This window comes from Amborella trichopoda, chromosome 11, assembly GCF_054954075.1.
Source record: "Amborella trichopoda isolate Santa Cruz 75 chromosome 11, AtrichopodaSantaCruz75HAP2 v2.0, whole genome shotgun sequence".
In the NCBI taxonomy this organism is placed as follows: Eukaryota; Viridiplantae; Streptophyta; class Magnoliopsida; order Amborellales; family Amborellaceae; genus Amborella; species Amborella trichopoda.
In genome coordinates this window covers 5,275,468-5,302,564 of record NC_142346.1, presented here as the reverse complement: position 1 = coordinate 5,302,564, position 27,097 = coordinate 5,275,468, and the positions used below count along the sequence as shown (strand labels likewise).

At 35.8% G+C, this 27,097-nt stretch overlaps 1 protein-coding gene across 1 annotated transcript; it reads right to left on the bottom strand.

The window, feature by feature from the left end:
• Positions 1-4,172: 4,172 nt before the first annotated feature.
• LOC18441240 (uncharacterized) lies at positions 4,173-24,202 on the bottom strand. The gene is made up of 7 exons (XM_088851749.1): positions 23,917-24,202; positions 23,480-23,512; positions 18,068-18,160; positions 17,370-17,496; positions 15,347-15,644; positions 15,196-15,250; positions 4,173-4,474 (listed from the first exon to the last, which is right to left on the bottom strand). Exons 1-7 carry the CDS (start codon positions 24,049-24,051, stop codon positions 4,400-4,402), a joined length of 816 nt encoding a protein of 271 aa, XP_088707875.1. The 5' UTR covers positions 24,052-24,202; the 3' UTR covers positions 4,173-4,399.
• Positions 24,203-27,097: the final 2,895 nt, after the last annotated feature.

Here is a 27,097-nt window from a genome sequence, read left to right as displayed (position 1 = left end):
GAGAGAGAAATTATCTAAAAAATTTTAGAGTGACAAACTATCTCAAATTTTAATATTTAGAGAAAGAAAATATATTAAAATTTTAAAGACGGATAAACTATATCAAATTTTAGAGACACAAAATAATTGAAACTTTTTAGGGAGAGAAACTATCACAAATTTAAAGTTTTACCAAGAGAAAGAATCTTAAAATTTTAAAGAGAGAAAAATTATATCAAATTTTAGAGAGAGAAACTAATTGAATTTTTTTAAAGAGAATAACTATCTCAAATTTTTTATGGAGATAAACTATATCAAATTTTAAGTCTTAAAGAGAAAGCATATTGAAATTTTAGAGAGAAAAACTACAACCAATGCAGGGAAGAAAAGAGTAATGATCTTAAAGAAAGAAAGTATCATGGCATCCCGACTTTGTCCATGATCTAGGTTGATTAGCTGAAATCGGACCATTGGTTGATTTGTGCACGGTTGATTTATTGAAATCAGATCATTTAAAAAGCTTCTTGGCATCTGGACTTTGCCCATGGTCCCCGTTGGTTTGCTAAAATTGGATCATTGGTTGATTTGTCCGCCGTTGATTTAGTGGAAATGGATCATTAGGAAGCTTCTTGCCATCATGACTTTGCCGTGGTCTCGGTTGATTTGCGGAAACTGGATCATTGGTTAGTTTGTCCACGATTGATTTACTGAAATCAGATCATTTAGAAAGCTTCCTATCTTGACTTTGCCCATGGTCCCTGTTGATATGCTAAAATCGGATCATTGGATGGTTTGTCCACGGGTGATTTACTGAAATCGGATCATTTAGAAAGCTTCCAGGTGACTTTGCCCATGGTCCCGATTGATTTGCTGAAATTGAAATCGAATCACTGGTTGATTTGTCCATGGTTGATTTATTGAAATCTGATCATTTAAAAAGCTTCCTAGCATCTTGACTTTGCCATGGTCCCACGGTTGATTTGCTGAAATGGGATCATTTAGGAAGCTTTTTAGAAACTTTGCCATATAGAGCGGAGGCTCTAAACAATAAATTTAAAGCTCACCTTCAAATAATATCACGAAATGTAGTTTCAATATTGGAAATCTTTGTGATAGCTTTAAAATATATTTTCATCTTTAATTATAAAATTTAAAGCTTCAAAAATAGTATAGATCGAACAGATTTATAAACAAATGAAAATTTTGAAAATTGACAATCCAAAATATGTTACAAGATGCTCTATTTCCAAAACTTGAAATCCTTTTTTTTCTCATATCCATGTATCTTATATCAAGATGATCAATTTGATGATATTTGGGCATCAAAATAACCTCATCTAGTAAAAAAAATTTAGGGGGGGTTTAATTTGATTGTTTAGAGCCTCGGCTCTATATAAACTTTTCCCTTGTGTATAACTTTTAAATTATATAATGCGAGGAAATTAATGTAGCATGGGGAAAGCTTTCACCAATACCATACATAACACGTTTGAAATAGAAATGTAGAGTGGGCCGCATATAACATGTGTTTCAAATAGAAATATAGCCATCTCTCTCTCTCTCTCTGTGGTTACAAAAGCTTGACGAGTAGGCTTGCGGACTAGAGAATGCTAGGAGAAACTCTCTTTCCCTCTAGTTACAAGATTTTTTTTTTTCTCATTTTAAAGAGATTATTTAAAAACATTTAAAATTGGAAATGGGCTTTTGGCTGTGGTTGCCTGTGAAATCAGTGTGACATGAAAGGTTCTGACCCCACCCCACTTATTGACCCAAGAATTATAATATAGAACTCTATTCGTTGTGGAAATTTAATTTTTAAGAAATGTATATAATATGACCATTTATTTTTTAAAAAAGTTTATATAATGCTGAGGCCCTAAATGATTAAATTAAGACGCACCTCAAAAAATCAATAAAAGAAATTGTTTCAATGCTAACATACCTTCAAATTTGATCATCTTGACTTAGATATACATGGACATAAAAAAAATGGACTTCAAGTCTTGAAAATGGTGCATCTTGAGATGCATTATCTAGAGTGTCAATTTTTAAGATTTTCAAGTGTTCATAGATCTGCTTCATATAAATTATTTTTGAAGCTAGAATTTCATAATTAGAGATGAAAATAAAATTTCAATCCATCAAAAAGATTTTTAGTGCTAAAATGACATCTTTTGACATTATTTGAAGGTGTGCCTTAATTTGATTGTTTAGGGCCTCAACCTTATACAGACCACACCCTTGACTGTTAAATGTGAAATTGGGCAGTTGGAGATATGTCAGTGACTAGGCATAACGTGCTGGAACCTGCGACTTTGCCAATTATGAGTTGGGCACTTTTAACTTTAATTTCACAAGTATTATCATGAATAAGCAAATTATCTTTAAATTCCATGGGCGTCTAGGGATCAATGCAATCAATTATGTCTCACCCAGAAGTTGGTTAGCTACTTCTCATTTTGTTCTAGGATTTTTCTTATTCGTAGATCATTTGTGGCATGCAGGAAGGGCATGTTCTGCTGTTGTGGGATTTGAAAAATGAATCGATCATGATATTGATTCAAAAAATATCATTTTCATAATTATTTGTGACTATTTATGTCTCTAGCACGATCACTTGATGAAATGTGGAGGGACGTGAGGCAAAAGGCCAATGCTACCGGAAGGATTCCTCTTTCACTGATCGGTTCAATGGGATCGATTCAATGGGCATTTTTTTCTACCAGTCATATTCTGGATTTTGCTCATCCCTTTGTTATATTTAATGAAAGCTTAGACAAAAATTTGTCATAATATATCCATACAACAATAGCAACTCATAATCTTATATTGTGTTTCATTTACAATCCAAAATTTTTTGGCGATCCTTATGTTTTAATTAAATCCGTAATATTTACAATTCACTAACTTGCCTATCTATTAGCATTTTGAGCCACGAGAGTGGCCTCTAAACCAGATTTTCAGAGATAGATATGATTGGAATCAAAGGATTTTTTTTTTCTTTTCCTGGGACAACGGAACGGGCTTTGAGAACAAGAAGGAAAGGTAAAGCAATCAGGCTGTAGAACTTTCTGCAAGTTCTTGTAAAGGAGTAGGTCTTTGAAGAGGCCATGATTGATGCAGGATCTGATGAGCGCGTTGTGTAACTGTTGTGTAAGTCTATATGAAAGTCATGGATATTGGGTCTTGGTGAGAGATGAGGCAGGATCTGATGAGCGCGTTGTGTAACTGTTGTGTAAGTCTATATGAAAGTCATGGATATTGGGTCTTGGTGAGAGATGAGGCAGGCATGGTGACACTGGAGTTGGGAAGAGAGAAGGATTTTGAATGCATAGAACTTGGTCTGTGTGTTTGGTGCTTCAATGAGCTGTGCATGGATTTGGAGAGTTGGAAGTGGTTGCAGTGTAGCAGCAGAGAGAGCAGAGGAGTCAATATAGGGGTAGAGAGATGAAAATTTTAGGGTTTCGACTTTAATGATGCGTTTGATTATGGGAGGGTGCAGTTTTGGAAACCTCATCTGTCCAAACTATGGAAATGGATTGAAGACACCATTTCCTACTTTTAATGTTGTTTTGGATACTACGGGATGCCGTGGCTCCGAAAAAAATGTGTAGCATTTATAGGTAAGTCCTACAGTAATAGCTAATGGCAGTTTCCAAAACCACCTCTTCCAAAACTCAATCACACTATTAGGGAAGAGCGGGAGAATGGGTTCTGTTGTGCTGGTACTCTATCAAAAATGAAAACAATTATCTAACTGATCAATCACAAATATATATTATCTTCCCAGAAACTTCCAATAGAATTTTTTTCAGTAAATCTTCAGATTATAAGGTAGGGTAATATGCAAAAATTTGAGATGTTTCTCCTTTTTGTTTTATTCAGCTTTCTTAAATGATTCACAGTAAAAACACCAAAAGAATTCCTCCATTTAAATGGATAATAAACAACTCCAATATCATGTAATTTGAGTCTTCATAACTTTAAATAAAACTCTCAAGAATGAACCCAACAGCAGAATTAGGGTGTCGAATTCAAGACAATTAAAAGGAACAAGTTACATCATTCAATTTAACAGAGAAAACACTAAAATATATTAATTGAAAGAGGCCAATATTACCACCTAAGACTGGCAATGCAATGATCCTAAATTACAATAACAATAAAAATGTTGCAGCAAGCAATTTACGATATGAGCTTCAAACGAGACTTTTATTATCACCAAAATTTGAGCCATCAATAATCCTAAGTTACAATAATAATTTTAATATAAAAGATTTCCTAGACTGCAAGCTCCACAAGTCCACCTTGGACTGGGGCTCAAACAAGGAATAACTCAAAATTTTATAATAATACAACATAAGAATAAACTGCTTAGGAGAAAATTTAAGAAAGAATATTGTGCAGCTTCAACAATAGCTCATGCGGTAGAAAGAGTATTGCAAAGAGACTTGTATGCGTTGACGCAAAGTTTGAATTTTTCTTCTGCTGCTGCCTGTTTTTTGGCTCAAAGATGTCAGAACTTGAAAAGATAAAATGACTCTTTCTGATAAACAATTAACAAAGAAAATTTTTATAAAACACTTGGTGGCGAGTTACATTACTGATAAGGTATGCAATGGAATAACATACATTTTAACCGAAAAGCAGGAAGACTTCACTAGAATTCATCAAATAACATGTTAGTTTGGATGTTAATGCCTTAAGGCAGGTCTTGAGAATCCAGTGAAACAATCTTAGAGATTCTGTATCAAATAACTGGCATTTGTTTTAGGCTTCCTTGGGATGTATATATCTCAAAGGTAATTTTGTTATTATTATGGTGAATGGCTTGAGAAGGACCAGCATCTAGAGTCTAGACTAAAGTAACCAGGAGGCCCCTTCCCTCGAGAAGACACTTATACTACCTCTCTCTTTGGAAAGTCGATTTGATTGTTTCTCTTTTCTTTTTTGATGGAGAGCAGAGTGTTTCCCATTTAAGGGGCTTGGCACTAATCGGAATTCAAGAAAATTACTACTAACCAACAAGTTCAAATGCTACCTGTTTATAAAGGAAGCACTAGAAATACTTCACTTGAAATTCATGCAAGATTGTTCTGATTAAATGCATAAGATGACAAATCCTCAAAAACACAGTGTACAGAATAACTGCTAACTCAAGGTTTATGTCCTAATTATGGGAACAAATGCAGAGGACAAAAGGACGAATACCTTGATATTCAACTGCAATAAACATTGATAGGACCCTAGGACAAAATGGGTAACAGACATGATGGGGCATTAGAAGGCAAGAGTTGCATCCTGTACATACTATCCAAAGATGGTGGGGAATTAGAAGACATGATTTTATATATTGGAGTATTTCAAGTCCCCACTTTGGTTAAGAACTCATTGCTAAACTTTCTTGTTCCTTAGGCTCTGGCCTAGTGGTAGACGTTTCAGTTTGGGTAAGGGAGCTCAAAGGTTCAAATCCTTGGAGTTTGTCCTGAAAAACCTTGACAACCTAATACACCTTTTTCTTAAACCTTTTTGTTCACCTCTGCAACTATAACATGATTTGCTGCATGCATTTAGGAGATTCTCACACTCCGACGCCATAGACATTGTGTTGAAACGAATACACGGGAAATCCCAGTCAACATACATGTTTGAAAATTTTCCTTTTCGAAATTTGCAGGCACATGTCTTCTCTATAGACATGTGAGTCAACAGATTGGACAAATAAGTCCCCTGCGTTCGTTTTGTAAGATGTGTGGGTGCATGTCTCCTATGATTTAGACATGATTGTCTTTAATTTGGACCCACTTGTTTATGCTTTTTTAAGCTAATTTTATTATAGGGGAATGATCCTGTGCATTATAGATACACCGCTATATGGTGTATTAGAGTATTTTAAAACATTCTTTTAACAAATACCTTTTACCTCCTCTCTCACCGTTCAATGCTCTCTCACAGAGAAGTGAGCTCCCTTCTGTCATCGGGTTGGTTCTCTCTCTCTCTCTTTGAATCTAACTCTCTAAATCCAGGTCTCTCTCTCTAAATCCAACTCTCCCTCTACTATTAAAGAATACCCTTTACCTCCCCTCTCTCTCCGTTCAACACTCTCTCTCTCATGGAGAAAGCCCCCTTCTGTCATCAGGTTTGCTCTCTTTGAATCTCTCTTTCTCTCTCTAAATCCAGGTCTCTCTCTCTAAATCCAACGCTCACTCGCTACTATTAAAGAACCCCTCTCTCTCTCCATTCAACACTCTCTCTCTCACAGAGAAAGCCCCCTTCTGTCATCAGGTTTGCTCTCTCTCTCTTTGAATCTAAATCTCTTTCTCTCTCTAAATCCAGGTCTCTCTATCTCTAAATCCAACTCTCTGTCTCTACTATTAAAGAAGCCCAAAATGCTGCTCTCTGTCCATGTTCACCTTTCTCATTTCTCAATCTCTCTCTCGCCAACCCATGAATTGCATCTCTCCAACAAAAAAAACGACACCACTCCATAAATTTCATCTTCTCTCTAACAACACAAACCCATGAATTGCACCTATCTTACCAACAAGAAAAAAAATCAGAATTTCATCTCTCTAACGGCAGCAAAAAGCCATAAATGCATCTCTTTTAACAGTAAAAACCCATGAATTCATCTCTCTTTCTCCAACAACAAAAAAAAAAATGTAATGGGTTCTTTTCCTTCGTATATTATTCACGAGTTTCTCTATCTTCTATTGCAGAAGGCATTTTCCAGTTTCACTCTCTATCTTTTGCCGATGTTTCTCTCTATAAAGCTTCTCTATAAAGCTGCAAATGGTTTTCTTTTCTCTAAAGCTGAAATTGTGTTTCCCTTTAACCTCTGAGGATGTTATTCTCTCTCTAACAATGTAAATGGGTATCTCTCCCGCAAATGGGTTTCTCCCTCCCTAAATTCTTAGGAGAAAGTAAGAGTGAGATAGGAGAGAGGTGAGAATAAGCTCATTTAGTATGGGAGAGAGAGAGAGAGAGCCGGGGGTGGGGGGGAGGGTTTTTAGGGGGAAAGAGAGAATAAGACGGAAGGTTCCTAAGGGTACAGAAGGGCAAAAGGTCAAAAGTAATGGGATATTAAAATTCATGACAGGCTGTCTAAATCAATGGCGTTTGATATTTTTAGATTTTTACAATGGACGATCCAAAATTTAGATACACTCTAAAATAATGGGATATTAAAATTCATGACAAGCTGTCTAAATCAATGGTGCTTGATATTTTTAGATTTTTAGAAAGGACGGTCCAAAATTTAGATACACTCTAATCATTTATATCTACAATACACATCATTCCCCTTTATTATAATATTGAAATGTCACTTTTACATAAATGCATATATGTATTTATGCATTATACATATTTATATGAGCCTCTTGTACTGTACATGGTAAAATATAGGTAGGCGAGTCAGATTTCAATTCTGAGTCAGAGATTCGTATCCTTATTCTTGGAACATGGCTGCTTACTACTGCTTGAAATAGTTGCCGGGATGCCCAACATATGCAGCAATCCTGCCACAAAATATCTCTCCACATTTCGGGAAAGAGATCTTCAAGAGATATCAACTTTTAAATTCCGGATCTCGATCCCTGCTGCTAGGGATCTCTGTCCACACCTTAAAGACCAAGATAACGACCAAAATTACGATTTTTAAGCTAGCTAGCAATTTAACCATACTTTAAATATAGTTCCATTGCTTGCCGGATAAAAACAAAGAGATCCATATTGTAAAGAGTATTTATATACATACTATAATACTCTTTTAAGGTTAGAAGCAAGATCCCCAAAAGGGTACGATCAAGATAGGGATCCCCAACATTTAGGATCTCAATACCTAAAATACATTGTATGGACAACGCTCCCAACCATAGGATCTTCTAGCCATGCACAATGCCTTCTCTTGATACCTGTCCCGCTCCCGATCCCAACAACAATGTGCTTAATATTTGATATTTAGTTCTTGATGGTTAAACAGAGAGAATGAAGACAATAACTTCTCCAAGTGTCACAACGTGTATGTATGAGAGAGAAAGAGAGAGAGAGAGAGAGAGAGAGAGAGAAAGGAAAATGATGGAAAACGATAAGACTAGCCAATTAGAAAAAAGATGACTCTAAGCATTTGAAGGGGATGTGAATTGGTGAGAAATATAGATTTTCTTTAGGAAAGAGGAGGAGATCTTAGGTTTTTTGAATCAACAAGACCCAAGTTGTTCGAAATGCCTAAGCTTCTGAATAATTTAGGAATCATAATCATGGAATCATGGGCAGCTAGAAGATTTTTGTTGTAGGAATCATTGTTCGTATACGATCAATTGCAGGAAACAAGATTCCTACTTTATTGGAATTGAGTTTAACCTACACAAAATTGAGATTCTTACCTCTTTAGATTCGAGTTTCAACCCAATTGGAATCGATATTCATCCCAACTGGAATCGAGACTTAGACCATTTCGGAATCGAGTTTCAACCCAATCAAGATTCCTACCTCTATGGGAGTAAGTTTCAACCCAATTAAAATAAAAAATCCTATATCCATTGGATCGTGCACCAAAAAACTTAGAGCCGCAACAGAAATCAATCGAAAAGGTGTTTCATAGGACAAAAGGTTCGAGGTTCTAGAGTAAATTTGTGCAAGAACCCCTTAATATCAGAATTGATGTATTGAGTATGCTTAACCATGGTTCCTCTAATAATGGATTAAGATTTATGAAAGCCCAAAAGACCTAACATGGGTTCCTCTAGTATTGAAATTGATGTATTGAGCCTTAATCACAATATTGGATTCAAGGTCAAGTAGCCATAATACTAGATTTGAGGATTTTCGAGGTTTTGGATTGAATAAAAAAGAAGCAATAGTTGATTTGTGAAGGGAAAAAAAAAAAGAAAAAGAAAAGAAAAACAAGATATCTATTTCTGGTTAAGTATAGTTAATAGACACTCATAGTCCACTATGAAGTGGTAATGGTGTTTACAAAACATACAAATATTATTTTATGTATACTTGAAGAGATTGAGCAACGACTAAGGCATCAAACGAGTATATTGGAAAACCATTTTGATTTTATGCCAAGGAAGCCAACAACTGAGGCTCTTTTCCTAGTTAGCCAACTAATTGAGAAGTTTATGGTGAAGGGAAAGGACCCCCACATGGTCTTTTATTGATCTAAAGAAAGCTTATGATAGAATACCTCGAGATTTGATTTGATAGGTATTGGAAAAGAAAGGAGTCTCCAAACACTATATCAACTTCGTGAAATAAATGTATGAGGGAGCGTTAACTAGTGTACAAACAACTAGTGGAGAGACGAGTGAGTTTTCAATGACAATAGGTCTATATCAGGGGTCAGCATTGAGCACATACGTCTTTGTCTTAGTTATGGACAACTCAACTAGGCACTTGCATGATGAAGTACCATAGTGCATATCGGCATCAACACAAAGTTAGAACTTTGGAAGGATGCTTTAGAATCTAAAGGTTTTAAAATTAGCAAGGCTGAGACAGGGTATAAGGAGTACAAGTTTAGTAATTATAGGAGTAGAGACGAGGAAGTAGTTGATATTGACGGCCAATAGATATCAAAAAGAGCGCACTTTTAATATCTTAGGTAGATAATCTAGGAAAATGGAAAATGGAGAGATTGATGAAGATGTTGCACATAGAATTAGAGCTGGGCGAAGTAGAGATATACAACTGGAGTTTTATATGATTGTTGCATACCAATAAAGTAGAAGGGCAGGATCTATTGGACAGCTATGAGACCAGCTTTGATTTATGGGGTAGAATGTTCGGCAGTCAACAAACAATATACGCATAGAATGAGTGTAGTTGAGATGATGAGTAGCAAGACAGGAAAGGATAGAATTTGAAATGAATATGTTCCTGAAAATTTAGGTGTGGCACCAATAGGCATTAAGATGAGAGAAAGTAGACTTGGGTGGGCTGGGGCATGTGCGGCATAGACCCAATACAACACTTGTTAGGAGGTACGAATTAAAATCAAGTGGAAGGCTAAAACTGAGCAAGATGTAAGCCCAAAAGGACATGGTTGGAAGTAGCCAACACCAATTAGTTGGAAAAAGGCCCTGGCGATGATGATGATACTTAAAATTGGGATTTTGATTTCATATATATAGTTCAAAGTGGCAATTTGTTTGTGTTATTTTGATGCTCTATGTTGTAGTTCGAATCGAACCCAAATACACCATTATCCTTAAGAAATAGCCACCAAGTTCTAGCACTATCAAAATCGCATTCTATTGCAGCTACAAACCGTGATAGTCGATGTTGTTGAATCTGTATTCCAAAAAAAAAAATCAAATCGAGATTCAATAAATATTTGAATTGAGATTTGAAAAATGTTGAATCGAGATTCCTTAAAGGTGGAATCGAGATTCCTTAAAGGTGGAGTCAAGATTCCTAACTTCAATTAAATGGGTTCCATGAAGATCCTTGACGAAATCGCTAAATCGGGGTTCCAAAGCGGAATTGCCATCTAGGGTGAGAGATTATGATAGCTATGGAGGAGATGGACCTCCTGTAATAAATGAACTATGTTACTCTAAGAATAGTTTGCAAGCACTCCAAGTTTTCCCTCGAGTGAATGGAGTGGTTACAAATAGAAAATATTTTTGTTGTTATTGGAGGGGGAGAGAGGCGTGACAAGAATGGAAGAGGATATAGGGACCTTGGCTCTTCATTATTCTATCAAATTATGAAAGGAAAGATATAGCAGTTTTTTAAGGACTCAAAAGCTCGTCTAAATTTATCAATGGAAAAAGGTCATTTGAAGTCTATAGGGTGCTTGCTTTCTCCCAGTGATTCAAAAAGTGGACCGCCCAACTCCTAGGCGCCCCCCTAGGCGGTCCAGAAGGCCTAGGCGCATCGCCTAGGCCTAGGCGGCCAATCTGGGCAGCAGTCCCTGGACGGCCACCTAGGTGGGCACCCAGCCCAAAGTGGGCGCCCAGGGCCTGTTCCCGCTTAGGCGATACGGAACCCGCCTAGACGGGCGCCCTGCCCAGAGGCAGAATATTTTTTTTTGGTTAGAAGGATGGTTTTAAGTTCATTTCAAATCTAAAACTTATTGGAGCCCATTTTAAAGAGAGAAAGCCTTCAAGAAACTAGTTTTTGGTGATTTCTTTAAGATCAAAGGGTTTCTCAAAGTTGACAAAAATTGATCAAAACATCACCCATTGATATTAGATTTAATTTTTAATGTTTTATAAATCTATTGGGGGGTTTTTTAGAAGATTTTGAGTCCTTGGATGCATCTTTGAGGTGGAAGTTTGAAGATTGAGCAATCAAACTCAAAATAAGTGCCCTAAATACCTAATTTTTATTTTTTATACAATATGTTCTTTTTTTATTCAAATGGACATCCTTTATGGATTCGACTGGGCCGCCTAGGACCCGTCTAGCACTTTTTGAAACACTGTTTTCTCCTGATTTCAAAAAGCGCTAGGCGACACCTAGGCGGTCGGGGGGTTCAGGCCGCCCAGCTCCTATGCGGGAGCCTAAAACCTAGGCGGCCTGGTAGAAATTTTTTTTTGTTTTGGGTTTTCTCTATCTAAAATAGCCTCTAATGGGTTTTAGATTTCAAGTGAACCTAAAACCCACAATTTTTCCCTTTTAGTATTAAAAAAATGACCCAAAACTACCCTCAAGGAGCCGCATTTCTGCCCCTGGGCGGGGCGCAGGCCTTGAGCGGCTGGCCGCCTAGGCGGGTTTAGGCAGGCACCTAGGCGAGCGCCCAGGAATATCCGCCTAGTTTGGCCGCTTAGTCCTGGGCGATGTACCCAAGCCTTTTGGTTCATTTAGGCGTTGGGCGGTCTGTTTTTTAAAACTATGCTCAGAAGTATGAAATCTTTTGGCAATACATACATACATACGTACATACATATATATATATATATATATATATATATATATATATATATATATATATATATATATATATATATATATAATATGCGATGCGTTGTACCAAAACCCGAGTACAGTGAGAAATGAACAAGGGCTAGCTAGGCTGATCCTTAAAAACTACATGCCGCCCGGTTGAGGTGAGAAATAGGCAAGGTTCCCGTGACATACTCGACGAGCTCTGATAAATAAGCTTGTCCAAGATAATATGATTCGCCTAGCCACATGGAATATAAGAAAGCTTACAAGTAAGAGTATAGAGCTGGATACAATGAGTTGAAGCAGAGTAATCATCGCTTGTCTACAGGAAACTAAGCGGAAAGAAGAAAAAAGCTAAGAAAATAGATGAATTTAAACTTTGGTTTACAAGAAAGGGTAATAATAGAAATGACGCAAGAATAATAATAGATAAAGATTTAAAAGATAAATAATTAACATAATTAGTGCTTATGCACCACAAGTAGGAGTAGATGATAGAATTAAGAGACAATTTAGTAGAACAAGGATGGACTAGTCCAAAACATACCAAATGGTGAGAGGACCTTTTTAGGAGGGAATTTAAATGGACATAAAGGAAAAGACAGTAAGGATATGAAGGAGTAGACGGGGGATATGGGTTTGGTGAAAGAAATGAGATGAGTGAGGCTATTCTAGATTTTTACATGGCCTACGACCCTTACGTCCTAGCAATAGCAAGCATTTACTTTAAAAAGAGAGATGAACATTTAATAACCTATAAAAGTGGATCACATAAAAGCCAGATATACTTCTTCGTTCACAAATACAAAGCCCCAAGGCTTTCGACCATGGTGTTCTCTTCAGAGCCGTTTCTTCTCTCCAATATTTGGTTCACAAGCACAAAGCCAAGGCTTTCGATCATGGTGTTCTCTTCATTGCCCTTTTCTTTTCTCACTCTCATTCTTCTCTCGCTCTCTTTATTCTCTAGCCTCTCCCCTTAAACCTTCTCCTTTTTCCCTCCCCTTTAACTTTCTACCTCTATCTTTTCTATACCCCTTCTCGCATGTGGCCTATTGGTTTTGCCAGTTGGGCCTTCTTCCTCACTATTGAAGGCAACCCCCAGCAGCATCCACTTTCCTTTATCCCCAGTCACGGCTGTTTTTTGAGTTAAGGATTTTGTTTATGTAATTCGTTTATCTCTTTTCCCTACCTCTTTTGTACTTTGAGCACCCACTTGTGGGCTGCCTATATCATATATTTAGTGGTTTATGTACTTTTATACTATTTTAATATTAAGTTAACCTTTCTCAAAAAATAGAAGGTACATCAACCATAATGTAAAGGTTGTAAGGTTATCCCAGAAGAGAGATGGGCATTTGACTATCTGACCAAGCTGTTCAACAAGGTATTGGAACAAGAAAAATGACAGATGAATGGAAGAGAAGTACTATGATACCTATTTACAAGAACAAAAGAAACATACAAAATTGTGAGAACTATCGAGGGATCAAACTTATGAGCTATATTATGAAGCTATGGGAGAGAGTGATTGAGCGATGACTAAGGCATGCAACGAGTGTATCAGAAAACCAATTCAATTTTATGCCAAGGAGGGCAACAACTGAGGCTATTTTTTAACTTAGGCAACTGATGGAGAAGTTTGGGGATAAGGGGAAAGACCTCCACATGGTCGTTAATGATCTAGAAAAAGCTTATGATCGAGTACCTCGAGATTTGATTTGGTGGGTGTTGGAAAAGAAAAAAGTCTCCAGACACTACATCGACTTGGTGAGAGATATGTATGAGGCAGTTCTAACTTGCATGCGAAAAAACTAGTGGAGAGACAAGTGAGTTTCAGAGACAATAGGTCTGCATCACGGGTCAGCATTGAGCACATACCTATTTGTCTTAGTTATAGACGACTTAACTATGCACTTATAAGTTATAATATGAGGTACAGTGGTGTATGTTGTTCGAGGACAACAAGTTTTGATCGATGTGACTCAAAACAACGTCAACACAAAGTTAGAACTTTGGAGGGATACTCTAGAATCCAAAAAGTTTTAAAATTAACCGAACTAAGACATAGTACATGGAATGCAAGTTTAGAAATAATGGGAGTACAAACGAGGAAGTAATTAATATTGACAACCAAGAAATACCAAAAAGAATGCACTTTCGATATCTTGGATCGATAATCTAAAAAAATAAAGAGATTGAGGAAGATGCCACACATCGAATTAGAGCTAGTTGGGAAAAGTGGAGATGTGCAACCGAAGTTTTATGTGATCACGTCATACCAATGAAGCAGAAGGTCATGTTCTATAAGACAGCTATGAGACCAGCTTTGCTTTATGGGACAAAATGTTGGACGGTCAAGAAATAACACATCCATACAACGAGTATAGTTGAGATGATGATGTTGAGATGGATAAGTGGTAAGACAAGAAAGGATAGCATTCAAAATGAATACAATTGGGAGAATTTATGTGTTGGACCAATAGGTTATAAGATGAGAGAAAGAAGACTTAAATGGATTGGCCATGTGCAACGCAGACCCAATACTGCACTTATTAGCATGTGCGACCATGTGAATTAGTTTAAGTAGAAGGCTAAAAAAGAACAAGAGATACCCAAAAGGATATAGTTAGAAGTAATGAAAAAAGATATAGGACTTATGGCCTCATTCAGGGTATGGCCCATAATGGAGCAGCAGAATGGCAGACCAAGATTCATGTAGCCGACCCTAATTAGATGGGAAAAGCTTTGAGGATGACATACATATGCATATATATGGATATATATGCACACAAGTGTTGTAGGGACTTGTACAAACATGTTGTATATATTGTACAAGTTCTAGATATATGTATACACACACACACACATATAGATATATATAATAGACACACACACACACACATAAGTGTTGTACGGAATTGTACAAACATGTTGCACGTATCAAAATATAGGTAGGCATGTCAGATTGTTCAAATCCAAGTCAGACACATTCTCGTATACATGTCCTGGTAAGTAGTTAAGTCTTTAGTTGTTTAAACATTTCAAGGGTACTGTAGATCACAAGAGACCTGCATCCTTCATTCTTTGTACCATATGTTTTTTCTCTATTAATTTGTACTCAATTCTTTTTCCAAAAGAGTAGTTTGTTCATATGTTACCAATTAAAAGAAAAAACTTTATTCTTGCGTAGCTACTGCATGTAGGGAAATATACTTTTTAATATTACATTGCTATTTCAAGTAGCAAAACGACCTTCTAAAAGTTATTTATGCAAAATTAAAGAATTAAAGAAGAAACTTTGACGAATGTAACCTGTGAAGGGCCTTGGTGTTTGTCAGGATGCCACTTTAATGCAGAAGCTCGAAATCTGCAGGAAACATGGAAGGATTAAAATATGAAAGGGAACATAGCGCCTATAATAAATTTGGAAAAAACATCTAATGCACTGCAAGTTTTCACTTACGCATTCTTAACATCTTCAATCTTCAAAGGACCCGAAGATGGCAACCCAAGTGTAATCCTATCAGAGTATGAACCAACGACACATGAATCTTCATCAGAGTCACTATCTTCTACAAATCTTCTTGTATTTCTACTCCAGTTGGGATCCCTCCATTCAAAGCCCCATGTAGAATCCTGGAATCGGGATTCCTGCCAAGCCTTAAATGACCAAGTAAAACACCTGCCTCCAAATGTCGCATGGAAATTTGGTTCGGCTCGTTCATCGGACTCCTCAGTGAAATCTGCTACCCTCTGCTTTTCTGTAACATGGAATTTTCCAACACTTCAATAGAAGACAAAAAACATCTAACTATAATTGGAAACAAGCAAAGCATCCCGACATTAATCAAAATCACAGTCGATTTATGAATAATTGTAATAACAGGAACTTAAATAAGAAAAATGTCAATAAAGAATAGAACTCTCCCTCCCCGAAGCATCCAAAAATCCAAACAAAATCAATATAGTTAATCGATAAATAGTTGTCATACAACCAAGAAATTTAAAAAAAAATAACAATGTCAATAAGAAAAGCTCCCTCCCTCCTCTTTCAAGCAAACGCTTCTTGTATGAAGAAACCAAAGCTGAATGCAAGTTTGAAGAAAAAGCAAGGATGAAGAAAGCATACTGATAGAGGAAAATAAAAAAAAGCACCATAACCCACTGATCATGAGAGAGAGAGAGAGAGAGAGAGAGAGAGAGAGAGATGAACAATCTCTGATATCAAGGCCCAAAAACTCACACCATACATATCGAGTACAAAGAAAAAAACTCTGAATACATTATCTGATATTTTTAAGTCCCCACTTTCCAAAGTCAATCCTGAGAAATTTTCATAATTTCAACAAAGGATTGATCCATAGCTTCACACAAAAACTAAAGAAAATTCCACCTAAAGCTGGAGGGAATACGATTTTTGCAACTTGAAACTATTTCAGTATGGCAGACAACTCATTGGTGGTTTAAAAGGAAAATCCTGTGGTCAACTGAGAAGGTTTCAGTCGAATGGATTTTATGCCTCTCTAATGTCGTAACTGGCAACTGTTTTCCCCTTTCACTAATATACATTGTTTTGATAAATCATAATTTACCAGAAAGGCAGAAACTAAACATAGGGATGAGCTTGATGAAATATAGGGATCAGATGCATCCATTATACAAAAACTCTCATGATCTAGAACAACAGCCTACTTTGCATTTGGGATTTAAGTTCAAAGCATGGGGATGGGCCCACAAATCAAGCTTTCTTCATTTTAGATTGTACAGCGAAATGATGAAAGGAAAAGAAAAGGGTTGCTAGCTGCTTAGCAAATCTGTTATAGTTAACAGTTTAAAATGAGCTATACAAAATTGATACCATGGCTCATTTAATAAATGAAGAAAAATTGACAGGAGCTTACTAAGTAGAATATTCAAGGATAGCAAACTTCATTAAGTAACAAGTGTAAATCGCATATCCAAAACCGATATGAATGCTATGGTATTTGCAATAACTACCTTTGCCAAGTGAAAAAATTATAAAATGTGAAAAGAATTTATGCTCCAGGGGGAGCAAAATGTAGATTTGCTCCCTTAGGCAAAACCCTAGCTTGCAGTATTTTTAGGACCCAAAATTTTTGGGTATGTTAACCACGCAACCTAATGATCAATCTAAAAAGAACATTGATTATGAACCCTGGATCTGGCCAAAAGAAATCACATCCCAGGATTGAATAGAGAATGCCCAGTTCTTAGACGGTAAAATCTAGGTCTTTAGAAACTCAAAATCCTTTTTTTTCCCCTTTTTTTAAAAACACCCTGCAGTTGATTCTAAAGTGGATCCTAAAATTTCAGATCAAGAAAATTCCCCCTAAATGGGTCTTTTGTTTGATGGACCAAGTGTATATTTTGCTCCTTTGGGAGCATAATATAGGCACTCCATAAAATTATACCACAACAACAAAAAGTTCAAAACAACTTAGGTATAAAAGAACTCAAGAACTTACGCTTATTTTTCTGCGCATGCTTTGATGAATGTTGAAATTTTCCTCTTGCTGACTTCTTAGATTGTGTTTGCTTATTTGAAATACGTGGCCCCTTGCATATGTCTGCACCTCCCCATAAGTTCCCATTCTGGACAGAAAGTATGAAATTCAAAATTTGTTTGCTATCCAGCAGAACCATAAAAGGGTTAGGGATCCCAACATGAATGTGCCCCACCATGCATGGAAGTTGATAATTTCATTTACAGTTAAATTAGCATAGTTACACTCCATAAGCACAACCAAATATCAAATTGACCATTGCTCAAATTCAGTTAGCACATGCATAGTTGTATGATACATACGACATACAAATATCGTATTATACCTCAGCATAAATTTACATATATGATGTATGAAACACTGAGAATCTCCTGACTACTATGGATTTTTACAAGGACTGGGGCCACAAATTGCCTTAAACCTGTTCATTCAAACAAAATCATTTGCACAACTTGGCTTGACACTTTTGAGCTAATTGGGCAAAACTCTAATCGCTCATTCTATTTATATCACAAGAACTAAACTATTGAAAAAGAAAAAGTCATTAGAGAAAACTAAATCATCACCCATTTAGTCAACAACTGAACAGGTAAATATATACCATGAAATGATCAATGTTACACATGAATCATCCAACAAAGCAGGGCAGGAAATTGAACCTGAAGCTTGGATGACGTGCCTTTGAAAAGCAGATCCCTTAAAGCCTTCTTTGCATCTGAACGTTTCTGGCGTATTTGATATCTGATATAATCCTGATGAAGTATGCCAATTCCAATTAGCAAGGAAATGACAGAGCTATATGTTGTTAGCCATAAGGATAAACTGCATGAAATGATCCCTTCAATTACATAAAAAGAACTCCAAAAAGCACACCAAAGATGCCTTTCCATGGTATAGTTTCATAACACAGCATTCTAAACATCTATCACAAATAAACAAGAGAAGTGGCTAAACCAGAGTTTTTGTGACTGAAATTTACAAAATTCAAATACAAATAGAAAAATAAACAGAATAAGGAAAACTAGATATCAAATTTGGGAAAGCTTTCTATGTTCCCCCTACAACATAGAAGTTCTATGTTCCCCCTACCATCCAGCCGTTCATTTTTTATCAAGAGAGCCACTCACCGTTTGATCTTAGATCCGACGTCTCAAAGTATTTTATTTTTAGTTTTTTTTAATACAATTCTTTTGAATATGAAATTTGGTACGTGCCATCTTCTCATTGGGGCGCACCTATAAAAAATATTAACAATAATTTTTCGATAAAAAATAATTACCAAAATACCCCTTGAATCTTTCAGGGGTATTTTGGTCATTTTATTTTATTGAAAACATTTTTTTTATATTTTTTGTTGGTGCGAGTTTAATATAGGAATGGATGTCCAAAATTTGGTGTCAAAACAGTTTATAGAAATAAAAATAAAAATAAAACAGTGTAGAGACGTGACATTGTGATTCGGGCAATCTTAGCCCTCCATTAAAAAATGGACGGTTGTATAAGGGGGAACATAGAAAGCTTTCTCATCAAATTTACAGGATTGATTGGGCAGAAGTGTATCAGGAGATTTCAGAATCAGGAATTCTATATATTACTCCACGTAATGTGCCCATCTAAGGAAGAAAGTCTAAAATATTATTTTTTTAGATTCTCTTTACTTCAGCCACATCAGCTATATAAGGAAATCTGTTAGTGAACCAGCCGGCCTACAAGGCAGTATCGGTTGAATTGTTCAGATTCAATTCCCACACATCCAATGCCCAGTATGTAAGTTATTTTTTTGTTTTCAATACTTTTGAGCTGAAATGTAGAGAGGTGCATTGAATATAGGTACCCAACAAATCATATGCACAAAAAAAGGAGGCATATATATATATATATATATATATAGGAAAATGTTGAGATTAGCCCACTAGTTCATATTAACATATGAGCCCAGCGGCCAAGATTAAATTTGGACCGATCTGACAGTCACGACCTCATTTCGTGTTTGAATTTTAATTTTTTTTTCTACGCTTCCAAATAACTTGAAATTTTAGGCATCCATTCTTCTCATCAAGGCACACCTAATAAAAATATTTTAAAAATAATTTGCAAAAAATAAATTGACTAAAATACCCTCGAAACATTTCAAAGGTATTTTGGTCAATTTATTTCTTACAATATTTTTTTTATATTTTTATTAGATTATTCTATTTTTGCATAATACACATCTAAAATTTCAAATTATTTGGATTCGTAGAAAAAAATTCAAATTCAAATATGAAATGAGGTTGTGACTATCAGATCGACCCCGATTCAATCTGGGCCGTTGGGCTCATATGAACACATATGTTCATATGAACTAGTGGGCTAATCTCAGCATTTTCCATATATATATATATATATATATATATATTGATGAGGATCTTTTGAGCGAGCCGGCCAGCTAACAGGTCTAGGGAAAAGTTGTAGCTGGATGGCCCAGAATGAAGCATCCATTGGCCCACATTTACTGATAGGGGTGAGCGGAATTTTCATGTATATATAGGAAAAGTGTAGTGTTTAGTGTGTTGACGCCTTCACATGCTATTGTGTAGCCCTAAGATCCACACCATCCAATGCAGTCCAACTACATTGGACGGAGCCTCTGAAAATCCCTTATCTCTATTTTTTGGTGAAATCTGCACCACCCAATATAATTGGACTCTACTGATCATAGGACCCGCACAAAATATGGATCCACACACACACATACGCAGACACACATATATATTTATGTGGTGCCACCTACAGATAAGAATATGTGAACTAGCTATTCCTTACCACCCAATTTAAAAGGAGAGCTGGGATAACTGTGGCGAAAATGCACAAAAGAAAAAGAAATAAACGGGCAACGTATTCTCACTTGGTTGCCATCCTCAAGCAAAGCCCGTAAATTTACTCAGATTCTCTAAAGAAAGGATCATCATCTTTTTCCAAAAAACATTCTCTCCCAAGAAGCTCGTCGCTCTCTTCGCCATTCCCTTCATCTTCTCATTCTCTCTCACCCTACTCGTGTTTCAACGTAATGCTCAAAGTGTAACCAAGAGGAACTGAATCACTTCTTTCTTGCCCTTCATATAATTCTCTTCATAACCACTCAAATCTTAGCACCAGACACAATAGACACCTCATAAGAAACTAAACAAAAATGATGGAGAAAAGCCCATCAGCTTGACAAAAATGAAATCATGGTTCGAAGTAGAAACAGAGACGAAAAAGCTAGTAGCAAAGAGCATCCTTGCGTCCTTGTACTAAAATGCCAATCCCCTAAGAACCCAAACTAGAGCAAAACACAAGCATATACCAAGCTTTCCATTCATAAAAATTGCCCATTGAAAGAGTTTAGTTTTCAATCAGTTTTTTATTTATTTATTTTTTTGGATAAGTTGACTTGGCAAGTATTTCCTATTCGGAACTGAGTTTATTTTCACTGATTTAGATTATAGAGTCCCTTTTGAGATAAAAGTGTAACAAAAAGTACCCACAAAATGGGGACAAAGACCTCCTGAACGCTATGCTATAAATGGGGAATCAGCCAAGGAGAAGCCAAATAAGACGAGGTTAATTTGCCCTTGATGACATGTAAAACTGTTTAAAAAACAGGAATAAAAATAATAAAAACAGGAATAAAACTCTCAAAGCAGGAATAACAATAAAAAATATATCAGATGAGGAGCATTTCATCATCATGGTGAAGAAATAAATAATTTATTTGTCAATGAACATAGGCAGAGAGTAAAACAATGCATGAAATTCTTCCATGTGAAATCAACTTCAACCCTCATGAAGTACTGGAATAGAACCAATGCAGAAATCATTGAGTTGATAAAGGAAAAACCAAGAGAGAATAAGACAAACTCTGAGATGTGAGGAGTAACATGCTTTACAAGTGTGTACATATATTCAAAGGGCCTTCAGTCATTTAAACCTGATATGGTTGCAGTTGCACTGAAATTATTTGAATTCCTCAAGGGAATTTCTCATTCTATGGTTATCATGACTGAAGTCCCTACCACCACCTTCTCTTCTCTCCCAGCACACAAGCACCCATAAAAACCACCAAAAGAAGTAAGAGAATTCTGGAATATTTCAAATTTATTGACATGGATCAGAGCTAATTGTAGGACCCCAAAAACCTGGCATATCAAGTGCTCAAGACTCCTGAAACCTGCAAATGCTTCAAATTTATATAAAATCCTTCTAGATATGCTGTAGGTAGCATTTCAAAGTCTTCAAAAATCATTCTGTTGAAGGTATAGCACAAGAGATCACTCCTTTGGTCATCGAGGTATGCAATCCAACAAGATGTAACATGCAAAAATTTCTACACTATTAAATAATTTCATTTTGATGATGTTGAACACTTGAATATTGAGATTATGATTTTCTTTTCCATAAATGCATTTTTTTTTCATAAATGCATTTTTTTCCATAAATAGCATTTTTTTTCAGAAGTTCTATTGAAAGAAACTATTTCATTCCAATAATTTTACGACATGACGAATCCTATGGTGGCAAACTGTCTCATAAGCTGATCCTACCACTGGTAACACACAAATGAACTAACTTATCATGCCACCAAATGTGCCTATCCTAGCTATTTTTATAATAGCCAATATCGATATTGTCTAGTGCCGGATACTCGATTAACAATGCGAGTACTTCACATCTTCTCTCAGCGTTTTGCTATCCATCACATGAATGATAATAATTACAATTATTTCACATATTCCTCAAGCGTACTAGAAAATTCAAGAAAAGATAAAAATATAAAATGCATATTATTGTTGTTCTGTTTTTTAATCATCACCACCATCATTTGAGCCTTATCCCAGCTATTTGTGGTCGGGTACACGAGTCATATTCCATCATTCTGCCCCTTGCCCTTTTCGAGCTTTCCACTTGAACCCAATCGCCCCTCCTACCCGAATTAGGAACCGAGATGAATAAGTGATCACTAATCAAAAGATAAGTTTGGACTATAGCTGCACAGATGAGAAGTAAGAGGAAGAGAAAAAAGCCAAAGCAGAGGAATGCCAATATTTTAAACGATTAAAAGTGACTAAGGAACAAGGTTCAGAAGAGAAAGCAAGATCGAGCTTTTGAAGCATGGGAGCCACCCTAAGTACAAGGTTCTTGCATATAAGTTTTGAATTTAGATCCAACTTAGAAGAGTAGATTTTGAGCAAATGCTAAATAAAAAATAAACATATCAATTCTCTAGCTACCTCGACTTCAATAATACTCACTGTAACATTACCAATCACTTCCCATAGAGAGGTCGTATGACAACAAGCCCACGTTCATCATATTGAAGATAAATATTATGAAGAAGGCGAGGATCACAACAAGTCATATATTTTAGCTCGCAAACTACCAAAATTCAATTAATCAGGGCTATCACTGTATATAGGATGCAAACATGGGAGGTATTTCATTTTTTAAATAATTCTAGTTCTTTACATGTTATCTTCAGGGCATGAAGACCTGATCAATATATGGAATCAGTTCTTTAAATTGAATGGGTAGTAGGGGCCCTAAAGGGGATATTAAAATGATACACCAACTTCTTACCAGATCATCACAACCAGCAATAGCAATCGATATAAGTTACCCACTATTGAGAAGGGCGAACTTAATATTACTGTAATATAAGATTCCATTGCTTCAATATAAGCTTTCATTTTATTCCTTTTGGACTATGACATTAATAAAAGGAAAAGAAATATTATAGGATCCCAAAGGATCAACATAGGGCACGTCTGACGTCCGTTTTCTGATATAAACTAGCTCAAATAGACATTTTATTTGTGGAATTGAACAATTCTAACATAAATCCCAATGCAACCAGCATTCACTTCCTTCAATCTTGGCTTCTACAAGTTCTTAACAGGACAAACAACTCGTTCTAATTAATCAAATATACTAAGCATCTTCATATACTAGCAACTATGATGGATATATTAATATTTTAAACCATCCCACAAGAACATAGGAAAAATAATTATTTGAGGAAAGTAGGAAAGAAAACTTATGATTGCACACACCTTGGATGATGGTTGTGTACTTTTCTCTTCAGTCTGCAAAATCAGAAAATTAAAATGTCACTTCCCTTTACAGGAAACGCAAAAGTTTACCTCCATTATATTGTAGTTATCGATTATATTGTAATTCACAGTTGGAACAACATAGAGAGAGAGAGAGAGTTGGAACAAAAATTTGGATATCCTAATGTAGAAAGCTTCTAACAAGAAAACAAACATAAACAGAACTCAACTTTAATAAAAATATTCCACATTATACACAGATTTTACAAGAACAAGATCAAATGTAAATATAAAATCTTGCGGAATGCAAAAAAATTGGGGGAAGCGAGCTATTGATTTGGCCCTAATCTTCAAGAGAGAGAAGATATAGGATAAAAGCAAATATTAGAGATAGAAAAAGAACGAAAGAGAGAGATAGAGGATGGAGAAGAACATACAAAGCTCCATTTGCTTTTCCATTTAGCAAGAGAAGCAGAGGTGGCATGGAAGAGGGAGACATCTTTGGGCGGCGACTGAGCGACGGAAACGTTGAGATTCAACAACAAACCGCTCTTCCATTTCAGTGTTTGCATTTTCTCTTTGTTTCGAGCACAGAGGGAAACAGCGTTGAAGAATAATCAAGGCAGGCGAGAAAAAGAGTAACATGTGGCGGCCATTGATGGTGCCTGCAATTTCGAAAATGTGCGGGTCGACAACTGCGGAGAGAGACACGCAAGTCCTGCGGCAAACAAAAAAACATAAAATGTTTTGATCGGGCCGCAGCCCCATGAAAAGTAAAGTAAAGCCCTGCCACAACACTTAGAAAGCACAATTGAGGTGCATTTTAAAAATATATTGGAAAAGGCTATTTTGATATAGGAAAAGTTTATATAGAACCGAGGTTCTAAACAATCAAATTAGAGCCTACCTCAAAAAATTCATTAGAAGAGGATGTTTTGATGCCCAAATATCCTCAAATTGATAATCTCGACCTCAAGGTGATGAACATGAGAAAAAAATGGATTTTAAGTTATGAAAATAGTGTATCTTATAACAAATTTTTTGACCATCAATTTTCAAGATTTTCAAGTTTTCATAGATCTATCGATATATACTATTTTTGAAGGTTTAAACTTTATAAATAAAGCTGAAAGTATAACCATATTTCTCGATACTATTTGAAGGTAGGCTCTAATTTGATTGTTTAAAGCCTAGTCTCTACACAAACGGCACCAAAACCCTCTAATTGATTATCTCAATATCCAGATATATGAATATGAAAAAAAGAAAGATTTTGAGTCTAAAAAATAATACATCTTGCAGCATATTATCTGGGTAGTCCATTTTGAAGATTTTCATATGTATATAAATCTACTTGATTTTCCTATGTATATTAATTTACTTGATTTGAAGTATTTTTTGAGTTTAAAATTTTATAATTAGATATGAAAATAGATTTTCAAATTATCCTAAGAATGTTTTACACTAAAATTATATTTTTTGAAATGCACCTTAATTTGATTGTTTAAGGTTGCAACCGTATGCAAATCACACCCTACCGAAAATAGAACTTCTGATTTCAAAAAATCTTGAACACAATCATCTTAACCTGGACCATTATGATTGTGAAAATAAGGAGGATTTTAAGTCCTAAAGATAATATATGGTAACATATTATCTAGAGTATTTATATTGTCCTAAATAAGTATTTATATATCCACAAGATCTATACCATTTGTTCAACTTCAAATTTATTGATTTTAGAGTAAAAAGATTTTCTATGTGCAAAGTGCTTTATGAACCTCGAGGTGAGGCTTTATTTTGTTGTCATAAGGCCTAAGCCTTATATAAATTGTATCAAAAAAGTTGTTATCGGGCTACAGCATACTGCAGCAGGTGCAGCCGCGGGCTCGGCACTGTTCAAGTGCAGATTTGAATGGCAGGCTACAAATGGAGGTTACGGACCATATCATGGTCCACACCATTTCTGCAAGCAAAAAGTAAGGAGCACACCAGTAGACAACCCACCTGGGAAGAACATGGGCAACAATTGCCACTAGTGTCACAACTGGGGGCTGATGCTAATGTCGTCAAGACCAGACCAGTGAATGAATCAGGGTGAGCATTGATCCAATTAGAGCAGCCGAATTGGACCGGTTCACTAGATGGACTGGTCCAGGAAACTTATAAATATAGAGATAGTAAATGATTAAAAAAGGGTGAGACCCCAACCTTTAAAAATCAAAGTCTAAATTATATCGAAAGAGGTAGTTTCTATGCCTAAAAGTCTTGTAATAGCATAAGAATCTATTTGTACCTATAACAGTAAAATTTAAAGTTCTAGAAAGGATTTCAGATCAAGTAGATCTATACACTTAAATTTCATGAAAATAGATGGTCCAAATACTATAAAACAAAATGTATTATGTTTAGGACTTGCAATGCGCTTTTTTTTTCAATATCTGATCATTTTAAAGTTGAGATGATAAATAACAAGGTTTTTTAGCATCAGAACAACTTTTTCCTATAGATTTTTGAGATGCACCTTACTTCTTTGATATGAAGTTAGTGCCTTCAACTTTTTGCATTAAAAACTTAAAAAAAAAAAAATGAACGGCAAGAAACAATTCAAAAAAATTCCAAGAGCAGTGGCTCAAACATCTTTCCTTACAAAGTAAAGACTCTTCTTTGGTTGTCCTCCAGGTACAGGGGAATTTTTTTGGCAACTACTACTACTGTCGAAATACAAAGAGAGAACAAAAATCCATAAAAGTTAAAGAAATGGGAGATAAAAATAAAGCAAACAACACTAAAGTAGTTGAGGAACCCCTACCAAGAAAAAGAGAAATTCCGGGCCTAAGAAATTACATTAAATCTCCTAGAACCCACAAAAAAAACAATTTTGTCTTGAAAAAGCACCCCTATTTAATGGACATTAGATTCAGATTGAAATCTCGTCAATCTCGACATTAAATGCTCATCACAAGATTCTTACAAAAACCCACAAAAAGTCCAATTTTTTTCCAAAAAACAAAGCAACAAGCAAAACATTGGATGAACATTTATATAGTATTTAGGTTTGAATGGCAGATTGATGGCCGGATTCGCTATAAAAAATTGCTTGAAAATAGCCCTTAAAACGATGAGGCTTCAGTAGAGATTAGAGAACCTCATTCAAAGGTATGTCTGGTCCTCCCTTCCCCCGCTGCAGATGTCCTACCGTGGACTAATCGCACTGTCGGACTTAGTTTAGTGTTTGTTTTTGCCGCTGTCTACTGCACGACCCCTGTCTCCAAACAGGGAGCCGGAGGCCTTTTGCTGTAGCTACGCCATGAAAGTTAAGGTTGGCTCAATGTTCGCAAAATCGAACCGAAACGGTTAATTAGACATGAGGTCAGAAGTTTAATCGGCCTAACCAATAAATGGGGTGATTCAACTGTTCTAACCGCGCAAGTCCCGGGGTGTTCAAAAAATTATTGTAAAAATAAAAAATACAAAAAAAAATCTACTAAAATACAAAAAACATATAAAGAATGATTAAAACAAAACACATTCAAATAAAGTTGAAAATTAATGAAAAAGATAGAATTTAAATGTGCCTAAGGGTATTTTTAAAATTTTTCGAAAAATATGAAAAAA